The sequence below is a fragment of the Mastomys coucha genome, unplaced genomic scaffold, assembly GCF_008632895.1.
Source record: "Mastomys coucha isolate ucsf_1 unplaced genomic scaffold, UCSF_Mcou_1 pScaffold9, whole genome shotgun sequence".
Classification (NCBI taxonomy): domain Eukaryota; kingdom Metazoa; phylum Chordata; class Mammalia; order Rodentia; family Muridae; genus Mastomys; species Mastomys coucha.
In genome coordinates this window covers 38,605,979-38,620,662 of record NW_022196915.1, presented here as the reverse complement: position 1 = coordinate 38,620,662, position 14,684 = coordinate 38,605,979, and the positions used below count along the sequence as shown (strand labels likewise).

The 14,684-nt window shown below is 42.3% G+C and overlaps 1 protein-coding gene across 2 annotated transcripts in view; it reads right to left on the bottom strand.

Moving 5' to 3' along the window:
• Positions 1-14,684, bottom strand: part of Rpgrip1 (RPGR interacting protein 1) — a 55,193-nt gene that overhangs the window by 23,697 nt on the left and 16,812 nt on the right. For both annotated transcript variants that reach the window (XM_031361328.1, XM_031361329.1), the window contains exons 7-11: positions 13,669-13,692; positions 11,856-12,002; positions 9,487-9,560; positions 3,562-3,722; positions 1,271-1,434 (exon numbers count right to left, since the gene is read on the bottom strand). In XM_031361328.1, the coding sequence (XP_031217188.1) occupies positions 1,271-1,434; positions 3,562-3,722; positions 9,487-9,560; positions 11,856-12,002; positions 13,669-13,692 (570 nt within the window). The remainder of the gene's footprint in view (positions 1-1,270; positions 1,435-3,561; positions 3,723-9,486; positions 9,561-11,855; positions 12,003-13,668; positions 13,693-14,684) is intronic.

Sequence of the window (14,684 nt, the reverse complement as noted above, 5' to 3'; positions counted from 1 at the left end):
TTCAGTGTCCTCTTCTGACCTCCATGGGCACTGCACACATGTGGGACACATACATATACAGGAACAAAGTACTCATATGCATAAAAATTAAAAAATAAATCTTTAAAAACTAAACAAAGGGACTAGAGAGATCGATCAATGACTCAGAGCACCTGCTACTCTTGGAGGATTCAGGTTTGGTTCCTAGCACCAAATAGTAGTTCACAATCATCCATAACTCCAGTCCTAGAAAACCTAACATCCTCTTTTGTCTGCCATAGGCTCCAAGTACACACATGATATGCAGACATACATGCAGACACAATACTCACATATTAAATAAAAATAAATCCACCTTTTTAAAAAACAGTTTTTAAAGATTTATTTTATGTATATGAGTACACTGTGGCTGTCTTCAGCCACATCAGAAGAGGGCATCAGATCCCATTACATATGGTTGTGAGCCACCATGTAGCTGCTGGGAATTGAACTCAGGATCTCTGGAAGAACAGCAGTGCTCTTAACCATTAAGATACTTTTTAAAATGTATATGAGTACTCTACTGGATGTACACCTGCATGCCAGAAGAGGGACTCAGATTCTGTTACAGATGGTTGTGAGCCATCATGTGATCATTGGGAACTGAACTCAGGACCTATGGAAGACCAGCCAATGCTCTTAACAGCCGAGCCATCTCTCCAGCTCCAATAAATACAACTTTAAAATTTTTTTTTTATTTCATGTGCATCAATGTTTTGCTTGCGTGTGTGTCTGTATGAAGGTATTTGCTTCCTTGGAAATGGAATTAGAGATAGTTGCTAGCCTGCTATGTTGGTGCTGGGAATTGAACCTGGGTCCCCTGGAAAAGCAACCAGTGCTCTTAACTGTTGAAACACCTCTCCAGCCCTCCTTTTAAAAACTTTTAATGAAACTTTTTTTGTTTGTTTGTTTTTTGTTTTTTGTTTTTCGAGACAGGGTTTCTCTGTATAGCCCTGGCTGACCTGGAGCTTACTTTGTAGACCAGGCTGGCCTCGAACTCAGAAATCCACTTGCCTCTGCCTCCCAAGTGCTGGGATTAAAGGCGTGTGCCACCACTGCCCGGCAATGAAAACTTTTAAAGAGGAGTCTACCTCTTATAAACCACGGGGGATACTGGGTGGGGTTCACTAAACCTGGCCTGTCAGCTGGCTCAGCACTTTTTAAACACAGTTCTCAGTCAGGACAGTGTTGCTCCTGTAGTTTTCCCCTGGAGGTTTCTGCCAGAAACCTATCAGCAGAGTGACTAATTTACCTCTCTCTGATCTGTCTGTGGGAGTAGAGTGGGCTGAGCAGCCAGTTCAGACAGCTCTTCTGGAGATGAGGGTACAGTGGATGTTGACTGATGGCTCTCTTCTTCCTGTTTATGCTGGCAAAGGATGTTGATGTCTTGAAACTTCAGCTTTTCATCTTGAGCTGCTGAAAAAGGAATCCAGAGAATTGAACCCAGTTATTGGCAAGCATAGTCCAATAAGTTGAGTCCAGTGTGAAATAACATTTGCCTCTACAGCTTCATTTTATATCAAAAAGCAGTTCCCTCTTGCTGAGACAAAAGGGCCTCTAGCCTGCTGACCCAGTCAATGGAGGTTGTGCTTCTAAGGTAAGATCAGAGGATAGAAGAGCACCCAAGGAACTGTGGGATGGAGAGGGAAACAAGAACAACAGGACAGTCAGACAGTCCCGTGGCTGACTGGGACAGGCCATGGTATGTTTTTAAGGCAGGTGGGATGGAGTCAGGGGATAATGCAGATAATAAAGCCTAGGGTCTTACACATTCAAAAGAGCTCTACTAACTGAACTAAATCCCCCACCAAATATGACTTTTTTGATAGCACCATCCAAGCCAGTCTCTCACCAACTTGACTCTGTTGTGACTTCTAGCTTTTAGTTCTCGGTAGCCCCCATCTCCATACCCACCCTGGTTGGGAATTATGTATATGTCTCAGGGAAGGAAGGCTATTGCTGTCCAGGGTGCAGAAACATCAGAGACGTTACATCAGATCTCTTCTGATCTTATAAGACTTAGTTTTCATGTACTACACAGTGCTTGGCTTTCTTGTCCTATGGCTTCTGTGTGAAGGCTCTTGTTGCTTTGTTTTGTTTGAGACAGAGTCTCGCTACATAGCCCAGGCTAGCTTCAAACTCTCAGTCCTTCTGCCATGTCTTGGATGCCGAAGGTAGGGGACCCTATTGTCCTGTATCATGTTTCTTCTCCTATACTTTTGAATAGGAGAAGAATATTTGAGTATACTAAAATCTAAAGAACAATTTAGAAGCCTATACAACAAGATCTGTGACAAGGTGAAGAGGATAATCTTCTTGACAATGTTTAAAAATCAAATAGCTAGCTAGGCGGTGGTGGCACATGCCTTTAATCCCAGCACTTGGGAGGCAGAGGCAGGTGGATTTCTGAGGTCAAGGCCAGCCTGGTCTAGGGAGTGAGTTCCAGGACAGCCAGGGCTACACAGAGAAACCCTGTCTCCAAAAACAAAAAACAAAAAACAAAAAACAAAAAACAAACAAAAAAAAATCAAATAACTATCTCTTCCTGTGACATAAGAGTCTAGACAGGTTAAGCTGTATACAATGGTACACAAATGACTGTAATCTGTATGGAATGGTGGTTTATATACAGGTGTAATTTATACGGAATGTGGAGGCAAAAAGACTGAGTATTAAATATTCAAGGTCCAGTTCAACCACCCTGACATCTTGTCTCAAAAAAATAGACAGGGATGGTAGATAGATCACCTCATAGATCACCTGCGTAGCATGTGTGAGGCCCTCTATGAAATCTCCAGCACCAAATCAATTAGAAAAAGAAACAGGGACTAAAATGATCATAAAAACCTGGAAACCAATGAAGAGTAGTAATCTCAATTTTTGACATCAGGTGGGACAAAAAACTGAGTTGTTTTCCACTCATCTTGGAAGTGAGTGAATTTTAAAAAATAAACAGAGAAATTCATTTTTCTTTTCTGTGTGTGTGTGTGTGTGTGTGTGTGCACACGCATGTGCATGTGTGTGTGTGTGTGTGCACGCATGTGTGTGTGCGTGTGCGTGTGCGTGTGCGTGTGCGTGTGTGTGTGTGTGTGTGTGTGTGTATGTGTGTATTTTGAATCCTGGCTTTCCTGGAACTCATTATGTACACCAGACTAGTCTTGAATTCATAGATACTCCTGCCTTTGCTTCCCAAGTACTGAGACTAAAGGTGTGTGCCACCATGCTGGAGGAGAAATTTATTTTTAGCATAATCGATAAAGTAAATGTTAAAAATAAATAAATTAGCCGGGCGGTGGTGGTGCACACCTTTAATCCCAGCACTTGGGAGGCAGAGGCAGGTGGATTTCCGAGTTCGAGGCCAGCCTGGTCTACAAAGTGAGTTCCAGGACAGCCAGGGCTACACAGAGAAACCCTGTCTCAAAAAAAAAAAAGAAAAATACAGGGTCAATTGTGAAGACTGGGGAAGTAGAGGCCCAAGTTCTGCCTCCCAAACCAGATGCAGATGACACTGGACTTGAGAACATTCCTTCAGACTTGACCCACCTTTGTTGGTTGCTTGAAGCAAGACTCTGGTCTCCTCCAGTCCAGCGCCCATTTGGTCCTGCAGTAGACAGACTTGCTGTGGGAGCTGCTCCCCCATGAGCTCCCTGCTCCAGTGGGACTGATGACTGCTCTCCAGAGGCTGATGACCACTCTCCAGCATGCTGAAAACCCCAGGTGTGGTGTCAGACGGATCCTCAAAGGAGTAGGATCCAGCATCTTTGTTACATAGTTTCAGCATCTCTGGGACCTAGCTGATCATTCCTTTCTCCACATGGTTTTTCTGCCCAGGCTTTATTTGTAACTGTCACTTGCTAACTGCTTTGGAACTTTTGGGTGGCATTGAGGAGTTACTCAGTGTCACGTCTGCTTAAGTCTTGAGGGTTCCACTACCCTAGCACCTTAATCATGCATTTCTGAAGGAATTTGTCCCGTGTGATGGCTTCCTTTGGTGAGGGTCCATGTCTTAGGACATGCAGAGATCTCCTGAGTTAGAATTGAGAAACAAGAGCTTTCTTTTCTCACCTTGTCCCCTTAGAGCCCTTTGCCAATGGCTACTTTAGAGAACTTTAAGCTACCTGCTATATTCAAGAATGAAAACAAGCTTTTAAACACCCTACTCCACTCTGGTATTTAGCTGTTAGTTAGACCTGACTTGAGTGTAAAACACACAAGACCAGGTCTTAGTCATTTATACAAATGGAATGACATTGACATTAAAAGCTTCCTGACCAAGAGCAATGGTGGTGGCATACACCTTTTAACTCTAGCACTTGGGAGGCAGAGGGAGGTGGACCTCTGAGTTTGAGGCCAGCCTCAAACTCTACAAAATGAGTTCCAGGACAACCACAGCTGCACTAAGAAACCCTGTCTCAAAAAAACCTATAATAATAATAATAATAATAATAATAATAATAATAATAATAATAATAATAATAATAATAATAATAGCCAGGCAGTGGTGGCACACGCTTTAATCCCAGCACTTGGGAGGCAGAGGCAGGTAGATTTCTGTGAGTTTTAGGCTAACCTGGTCTACATATGGAGGCCCTATCAAAACTAACAAAACTAACAAAACTAACAAAAATACCTATTGAGGGTGGAGTGGGTAGTGAGCTGGTACAGTAGCTATGGGCTCCTGCTGCCAAGCCTGACATCTGAGTTCAAGTCCCAGGTACCATATGATGGAAGGCAGAACTGACTCCCGCAAATTGTCCCCTGCCCTCCACATGCACACTGCGACATGTGCCCCTCCTAATAAATAAATGTAAAAAGACTAAAAGAAGTGAATGAGGGCTATTCCTGCTGCAGCTTCAGGAACTCAGAGCTAGTCTTATCCCTAAAGATTAATTACTGGCCTTTAAAAAGTATCTTAAGACAATAAACAAAAGAGAAACAAACAAACAAAAACCCTGGGGGCTGAAGAGATGGCTCAATGGTTAAGAGCACATGTTTTTCTCGAAGGAGACGGAGGTTTTATTCTAAGCACTCACATGGGGTTCACAGCCATCCCTCACTCCAGCTCAAGGAATCCAATACCCTCTTTTGACCTCTGTAGGCACAGGCACACACATCATACAAAAACACACATACAGGCAAAACACTCATAAAATAAAACAAGTAAATTTAAGACATATTTTGAGTGGTGACACATGCCTTTAATCCCAGCACTTGGGAAGCAGAGGCAGGTGATTTCTGAGTTCGAGGCCAGCCTGGTCTACAGAGTGAGTTCCAGGACAGCCAAGGTTACATAGAGAAACCCCGTCTCGGGGGGAAAAAAAAAGACATATTTTGAAGAAAAAAACTGTTTCTGAGCCAGGTGGTGACAGTACACACCTTTAATCCCAGAATTTGGGAGGAAGAGGCAGGAGGATCTCTGAGTTCTAGGCCAGTCTGGTCTACAGACCAAGTTCTAGGACAGGGGATTCACAGAGGAAATTCTCTCTAAAACAAACAAACAAACAAACAAACAACAAAGACCAAGTGTTTCTGAATAAATGTCACATAAAAACTACTTGGTTACCTAATTATTAAGATTTTTTTTTTTAGGTCAGGTGTCAGTGGCACATGCCTTTAATCCTAATCCCCACAATGGGAGGCAAAGGTGGGTCAGTTTGAGGTCATCCTGAACTACATAGTGAATTCCAGGACAGCCTAGTCTACATAGAGAGACCCCCATCTCAAAAAGAAAAAGTTTCTTAGGGGCTGAGGATGTAACTATAGAGCACTTGCCTACCGTGAACAAGGTCCCTGAGTTTAGTCCTCAGAAATGTGTGGATCAAACATGGTGGCATACACCTCTAATTCCAACACCCTGGAGTTGTAGGCAAGAAGTTCAAGGTCATTCTTGGCTACACAGTGAGTTCAAGGCCTTCCTCTGCTGGACCATTCATGCCATACAGACCCAGCATTCTTAAATGCAGGGATCATAGGTGCAGGTCGACACCTGGCTCCCTTTGCTATGTTTGACCAGGACAGAGGCATTTTGATTTTTAAAAGTGTCTTCATATACTTTTTTAAGTGGCACTGGAAATTGAACCCAGGACCTCACACACCTCAGGGAAATATTCTACCACTAACTTACCTCCCCAGCCCTCATCTTACTGTTATGTTGAGACAGAGTCCCACTAAGTTGCCTAGGTTGTCCTCAAACTCATATTGTAGCCCAGGTACACTTTGAACTTGTAGATATACTTGGCTCAGGTCCTGAGTAGCTGGGATTACAGGCCTGTGCCATGAGGCCCAAGTAAGTTCTTTTAATTATAAAATTAAGACATGAGTATATGTTTATTGTAAAAATTTAAAATGAGAGGCTGGAGAGATGGCCCAGCAACTAAGAAACTAGTTCCTCTTCAGGAGGACCTAGGTTCAGTTCCCAGAACCTGCATGATGGTTCACAACCATCTGGAATTTCAATTCCAGAGGATCCAATGCCATCTTCTGGCTGCCAGAGGCAGACACCAGGCACACATGTGGTATAGTGAAAAACAGAATTCTGGAGATATAGAAATAAACTAGAAACATCGTGTGACTAAAATTTGATCAGGTATTGAGTATTTCTTTAAATACACAGTTTATTCCCAGAAAGTTTGCTCTAACATTTATATCATTAGTTTTGAGTTTTGTATTCCATGTTTGTAGTAGTAATTGGTAAAAGTTGAGGCTTGTGTTATAAACCATTTACATCTTATGCAAGAAATGAGTAAATGCTTTTAAATTGAGATCCTGTTGGTAAGATTAGGTGCATGATAGTATTGTTATTGACTGAGAGGTGTAGCTAATACATTTATGTTGTGCATACTTCAAAACAAAAGATAAAGTTTTCTATATCCACTTAAGAAATTTCTGGCCGGGCGGTGGTGGCGCACGCCTTTAATCCCAGCACCTGGGAGGCAGAGGCAGGCAGATTTCTGAGTTCCAGGCCAGCCTGGTCTACAGAGTGAGTTCCAGGACAGCCAGGGCTACACAGAGAAACCCTGTCTCGGAAAAAAAAAAAGAAATTTCTGATTTCAGTAAGAGTTGTCTGCAGGCTTATAAGTCTTTTATTTCCCCTAGTAGACAGGGCTTAGACCCAGTCCTTCTTTTACTGTTATTATAGACACTGCTGAGATGTTTAGACATAGTTGGTTTTCAAAAACATCAGAAACCCAAAGAATGTGACATTTGATATTATTTATTTATTTGACTAGAGACTTGTCTGTGCCTGACAGTACCCTTCTCTCAGACTCAAAGAAGAAATTGAGCATCATTGGAGTTGTTCCAGTTGTGGTGAGACAGCCTCTAGGCAAAAGTTGCCTCTTCATCTGCAGACAATACTGTTCAAAAAAGGACACACAGGCCTAGGACAGCTTATATCTGCCAAGACAGAGTAGGCAAGTCCTGAATATCCCTGTTTCTCTTGTCTGTCCGACATTCATGGGCCAGAAGGCTGAAGACCAACACTCCAATGTTTTGAAGTAAGGACTGTCCAGGTGTCCAGCAGTCTCTATCGATTGTCAATATTTTTGGAAGCCATGTTAGACTTCCCATATATTCTCTATTATTCAGTCATTCTTGGATTTCTGATAGAGTTGAAAAATCATATAATCTCCTAGCCAGCCCAGGTTGTTATATTACCCTTATGAAGATGTGCGCTAGATTATTGAAATCCTGATGCTAGAGATTTAGAAAGATAAAAAAAAAAAAAGAGAGTTAAGGCTTTTTTGCCCAATGATTTTTTTTTTAAAGATTTATTTATTTGGCCGGGCAGTGGTGGCACATGCCTTTAATCCCAGCACTTGGGAGGCAGAGGCAGGCAGATTTCTCAGTTTGAGGCTAGCCTGGTCTACAGAGTGAGTTCCAGGACAGCCAGGATTACACAGAGAAGCCCTGTCTCAAAAAAAAAAAAAAGATTTATTTATTTATTATATGAAAATACACTGTAGCTGCCTTAAGATACACCAGAGGGCATCAGATCATATTCCAGATGGTTGTGAGCCACCATGTGGTTGCTGGGATTTGAACTCAGGACCTTCAGAAGAACAGTCAGTTCTTTTAACCACTGAGCCATCTCTTCAGCCCCGATTTATGATTTTAAGATTAAAATTATACAATAGGAAAAGGGGGAATGAAGTAATAAAGTGAAAAACATAGTTCTAGAGATGTAGAAATAAAATTTCACAGTAAAACAAGAGAACCATATTTCAACTCCTGTAAGCAGCAGCTTCAGACACTGAGAAGTTGTGTTTCAGAGATAGCGAAGGACATGTTGTGAAAACAAAGTTCTGATGGTCAGAATGTTGAGACAGAATGAATGACCAAGCTATTCTGACTAAGTTAAGTAAGGCCAAAACAAAAATAACTGGTGGGTGCAATGACGTGAAGGTCTACGAAAACAAGATTAGCAATTCTCGAAAGAACTCCCCAACCCCTCCCTGTGGTGAATTTCAAAAAAGACCACAAACTGTCACCCTGACCTTGGTGACCACAATCCCCCTACCACCACCACTTAGTTACTCAGCCCCTTCCCAGGGACTTTTCAAGGCCAGGTACAGAGCTGGATAGGGAAGTTGGCTGACTAAGCCAAGAACAGCCCCCTGAGCAAGCCAACCAATGCCTGATGAGATCCTTTGTCCTGTGTTCCACCAACCAGAGTAAGCCAGCTAGCCCTGTTGCAGAAATCTGCCCTCTGTAAAATATAAAAGATGTGTGCTTTCTGAGTTCGAGGTTGACCCACCTGTGAGGGTGGGTAACCCCACGTACATCGTGGATCAATAAACCTCACGTTATTGCAATGATCTATTGTCAACCTGTGTTCTCTGGGTTGAGCCAAGTTTACCACAGTGTGAGGCACACATGCAGATAATACACTCATACACATAAAAATAAGTAAAAAAGAAAAAGAAAAAGAAAAGAAAAGAAAAGAAAAGAAAAGTGATAAAAGACCTAGAATGAAGGTGCCCCCTTTCCTGTTACATAGTGTCAGCTGTTATCAAGCACACAAGCCTGGCAAGGCTAGCACAACCGTGTACAATTTGCCTTTCCTTTGAACTTTGTTGTTATCTCCTTTTTTCTCTCTATAAAGTCCTGGCTATCCTGGAACTCACTCTGTAGGCCAGGCTGGCCTGTGTCCTCCATTTTTGCCTGCCTTTACCTCCAGAATTTGGAATAAAGATGTGTGCCACCATGCCTGGTTAAAATGTTTAAAACTTAGAAGGTTCTGCCAGGCGGTGGTGACACATGCTTTTAATCCCAGCACTTGGGAGGCAGAGGCAGGTAGATTTCTGAGTTCAAGGCCAGCCTGTTCTACATAGTGAGTTCCAGGACAGCCAGGGCTATACAAAGAAACCTTGTCTCGAAAAAACAAAACAAAACAAAAACAAAAACAAAAAAACTTGGAAGGTTCCATAGTTCTTTTCTAGAGAACGATGCTCCAGACTTTGTACTCACTTTTCTAGGAGTCTGTCGTAACTGTCACTCAGCAATTTTCGTTCATTTTCCAAATCTTCAACTCTGACCTGAAACTAAGAAAGACAGAATCTTTGAGACCACTATGGTCTTGCTCCTCATCACAGGTTGGAGCCTGGGCATGGGCTTTTCTATACTGGTTCTACAAGGTTTCATTTAAAGGATTGGTGGGCAGTGGTATGCACACCTTTAATCCCAGCACAGAGGCAGGTGAATCTCTGAGTTAAAGGCCAGCCTGGTGTAAAGAGCAAGTTTCAGGGCAGTCAGGATTACACAGTAAAACCCTGTCTCAAAAAAATAAAAAAATAAAATAGAAGGAAGTAAAGAAAGGGAGGAAGAAAGAGAGAGAGACAGAAAAAGACAGAAGACAGAGAGACAAAGAAAGGGAGGGAGGAAGGAAGGAAGGAAGGAAGGGAGGAAGGAAAGAAGAAAGGAAAAAGGAAAGAAAAAAGATTGGAACCAATTAGAAGTGAAAGTGGGAACTTTTATTAGAATGAAAACTCTTTGAGCCAGTTTTCGTCATGTCTGTGTTCCTACCACCAGGGAAATGGCAGTGAATTATAAAAGATAAAAGTTGTAAGTGAGATGTTCAGAAGATGAGGGCAATTGCCACCAAGCCTAATGGCTTGAGTTTGATTCTCTGAACCTACATGATAGAAAGGGGAAAAAATGACCCTCAAACATTGCCCTATGACTTTCACACTTGATTCATGGTCTGTGTGTTTGCACATATAGACACACAATAAAAAATATATATATAAGGGCCAGGCGGTGATGGCGCATGCCTTTAATCCCAGCACTTGGGAGGCAGAGGCAGGTGGATTTCTGAGTTCGAGGCCAGCCTGGTCTACAGAGTGAGTTCCAGGACAGCCAAGGCTACAGAGAGACCCTGTCTCGAAAAAAAAAAAAAAAAAAAAAAAAAAAAAAAAATATATATATATATATATATATATATATATGGAAAAAGAAACAGCCAGTCCTGGTGGTACACATCATTAATCTCAGCACTCAGTCTCAGGCAGAGGCAAACAGATCTCTGTGAGTTCCAGACCATCCTGCTCTATGTGTAGTGCAAACCAGACTAGTCAGAGCTACACAGTGAGACCCTGTCTCAGAAAAAAAAAAAAGAAAGAAAAAAAACAAAAAACAAATACTGGAGAAAGAAAGCCGGCAAGTATAAATCCTCAGGTGTTGCAATCATCCTAGCTACATGGTTTAGCCACTTTGGATGCTCACTGCCTGCATGTGAGAACATTATCAGGGCTGGAGAAGCAGGTTAGAGACTAAGAATACCGGCTGCTGTTCCCGAGGATCTGGGTTTGATTCCCAGAACCCACACGATGGCTCGCAGACATCTGTAACTCCACTTCCAGGGGATCTAATGCCTTCTTCTGACCTCAGCAGACACTGGACACTAATATGATACATAGACATACATGCAAGCAAAATACCAATAGGTGTAAAATAAAGGTTTTTCATGGAATAGCCATATTGTTGCTAAGATGTTTTAACTTTTAACATCTCAAAGTTGGAATGTAGTAATTTTGAATTAAAAAAAAAAGTGCCAGGGGCTGAAGAGATGGCTCACCAGTTGGGAGCACTGGCTGCTCCACTAGAGGACTGGGGTTCAAGTCCCAGCACCTACATAGCCATACACAACTGTCTATAATTCTAGTTCCGGGGGATAGGCACATGTATGGAGGCAAAATGCCCATACATAAAATAAAATAATCTTTTTATGCCTCTTTCACTTTTATCTATGTATTTATTTATTTATTTATTTATTGTTTTTTTTTTGTTTGTTTATTTGTTTTGTCTTTTTGAGACAGGGTTTCTCTGTGTCTCCCTGGCTGTCCTGGAACTCATTCTATAGACCTCTGGTCTTGAACTCAGAAATCTGCCTGCCTCTGCCTCCAAAGTGCTGGGATTAAAGGCATGAACCACCACCACCACCCGGCTTATTGGGTTGTTTTATCATGTAGCCCAAGTGGTCTCAAACTTACTATACATCCAAAAAGGAGCTTGCATGTCTCACCGTGTTGTTTCCATCTTTAGATTGCTGAGGTTACAAGTGTATGTTAGCGCATGTTTTGCCATGGTTACAGGTGTATATGTTAGTATATGTTTTACTTTGAGTAAGGGTTTCACCAAGACGGACTGAATTCAGAGACCTCTGCCTCTCATGTGCTAGAACTAAAGGCATGGAACACCATGCCTGGCAGCATGCCTGCTTTCTGCAGTGTTGCGGACCAAACCCAGAGCCTTAGGTGTGCATGGTAAGTACTCCATACTGAGCTCCTCCTGAGCCTGAAATATCACACAGTTGACAGTGTCTTCTCACTACTATTTACCTCCTTCAGAGATATCTGCAAGATGGACACATCTCCCAGCTGGGTCTTCAAGCTCACAGCCTTCTTGCTTTCTTCACTCAGCATTACCTTGAGCTCATTCACTTGGCTGAGAAAGGCATTATGGGTTGCATCCAATATTCCCTGATTCTGCAGACAAAAGGAAATTCCTCTAAGAATGATCACATGACTCAGGAGGCATAGTCTCCAGACAGCAGTAACTCCAGCATTCTAGTTGGAGGCCACAAAGAATGACCATGTGGTGGTTTGATTAAGAATGGCCCCATATGCTCACACATTTCAATACTTGGTCATCAGGGAGTGGCTCAGCTTGAGGATTAGGAGGTATGGCTTTGCTGGAGTAGGTATGGCCTTTTGAGAGGAAGTGTTATCACTGGGAGTGGACTTTGGGTTTAGAAGCCAAGCAAAGCCCAGTGACTCTTTCTTTTTTCCTGATGCCTGGGAATCTGTGTGTAGAACTCGCAGCTGCTTCTCAAGCACCATGCCTGGCTGTGTGCTACCATTCTCCCCACCATGATAACAATAGACTAACTCTTTGAAACTGCAAGCAAGTCCCAGTTAAATGCTTTCTTTTATAAGAGCTGCTTTGCCCATGAGTCTCTTCACATCAATAGAACACTAATTAAGTCAGACCTTGAGTATAATGAATATCATAATACCTGGCCCCTGTAAAGTGACCTTTTCTTTTTTCTCTTTAGCATTTCTCTGCAAGTATGGTTTACCTTTTAGAAAAGACTTTTTTTTTTTTTTGGTTTTTCGAGACAGGGTTTCTCTGTGTAGCCCCAACTGTCCTGGAAGTCACTCTGTAGACCAGGCTGGCCTCGAACTCAGAAATCTGCCTGCCTCTGCCTCCCAAGTGCTGGGATTAAAGGTGTGCGCCATCAGTGCCCGGCTTAGAAAAGACTTTCTTAAACCAAAAACTAAAATAAAACAAAACAAAATAAAATAAAATAAGCCAGGCAGTGGTGGCGCACGCCTTTAATCCCAGCACTTGGGAGGCAGAGGCAGGCAGATTTCTGAGTTCGAGGCCAGCCTGGTCTACAGAGTGACTTCCAGGACAGCTGGGGCTACACAGAGAAACCCTGTCTAGAAAAAAAAAACAAAAACAAAAACAAAAACAAAACAAAAAAAGAAAGAAAAAGAAAAGAAAAGATTTTTTTTCCATTCTGAACTATAACTTTCCATTCTGGAGCTATAACTTTTTCCAGGTCCCAGTTATTCACTGCTTCTAAACTACGTGCCATTTTCAAAAGCTGCCTTTATTTTCCAAGCTATTTGGTTGATTTTTATAATGATATTATTTCTCCTCTTACCCCTTGGAAGATACCATGCCAACTCTAGAAGTTGTGTGCCATTTTCTGTGGCTGCTTCTGTCTAGGCACAGCTGAGCTCCTTGGAGACCCTCAGTCACAGGCACTTCCCCAGTTTTGTCTGCACCTCACTCACAGTAGTGAGTAGGGTCAAAGACTGAAGAACATCAGATCAAGAACAGTCAAGGATACCTTGTTGCCTCATACATGTCAAAAGAATACTCCTAGGAAGGCTGGGCAGTGGTGGTGCATGCCTTTAATCCCAGCACTTGGGAGGCAGAGGCAGATGGATTTCTGAGTTTGAGGCCAGCCTGGTCTACAGAGTGAGTTCCAGGACAGCCAGGGCTACATAGAGAAACCCTGTCTCAAAAAAAAAAAAAAAAAAAAAAAAAAAAAAAAAAAAAGAGGCCAGCTTGTTCTATAGAGTGAGTTCCAGGATATTCAGGGCCATGTAGAGAGATCAAACAACCAACAAGAAAAATTACCTTCTGGAGCAAGTCTTCATATGCCTGGAAGAAATAAGTAAGCATTATTTTACCAACTCATCAATTTCATGAGATACTTGACATCCCCGTAAGACAAATATAGAGTGGTGTGGCATTCTACGCCTTTAAATCCAACACTCAGGAGGCAGAAGCAGGAGGATCTGAGTCAAGTCTAGTCTATGTAACAAGTTCCAAGCTAGCCAGGACTGCAGGGAGACTTTATCTCAGAGGGAGATAAGGAAAAGAAAAGAGGCATTATGCGTCAGCTGCATCCAGGACAGTGCAGGCTGATGGACGGATGGACCCCACTGTGTGCACTCAGGCAGAGCCGGAACCCAGAAGCTACCTCCCATTTCTCTACTGCCCCTACTCTCTCTCCTTTGGGGACAGGGTCCATTTTTTTTTTTGGGGGTCCTCATCTAGTGTCCTTGGTTCCCTTGCCTTGAGCTTCTGTGAGAGTTTTGTGTCTACAATCTGTATCTGCTACTCCAGCCTTTATTCTGTGCTCCTGACTTCTGTGATTTTCTTTTTAGATTTAGTTGTTTTATGTGTTGTATATGTGTTTTGCCTGCATAAATGTATATGCACTGCCTATGTACCTGGTTCCTGCAGAGGTCAGAGGAAGGCATCAAATCTCCTGACCTGGTGTTAGAGATGGTTGTGAGCCCCTATATGGGTGCTACGAACTGAACCTGGATCCTATGCAAGAACAAGTGTTTCTAACCTCTGTACCATCTCTTCAGCCCCTTTTCCTAGCTTTGGTTGGTTTGTTTGTTTCGATTTTTGTTGTTGTTGTTGAGACAGGATCTCATGCAGTCAGGCTGGCCACAGACTTGCTATGTAATTGATGATTACCTTGAGATATTGTGATTCTAGAGACATCTGAAGATTTCAGGACACAATATAAAAACTCTCCTACTTTAGCAATATTCCCACCACCTGGAACTAGTAACTATTGGTACTTTGTAACCATTTCGATAAAGAAATTCTTTTTTTTTTTTTTTTTTTTTTTTTTT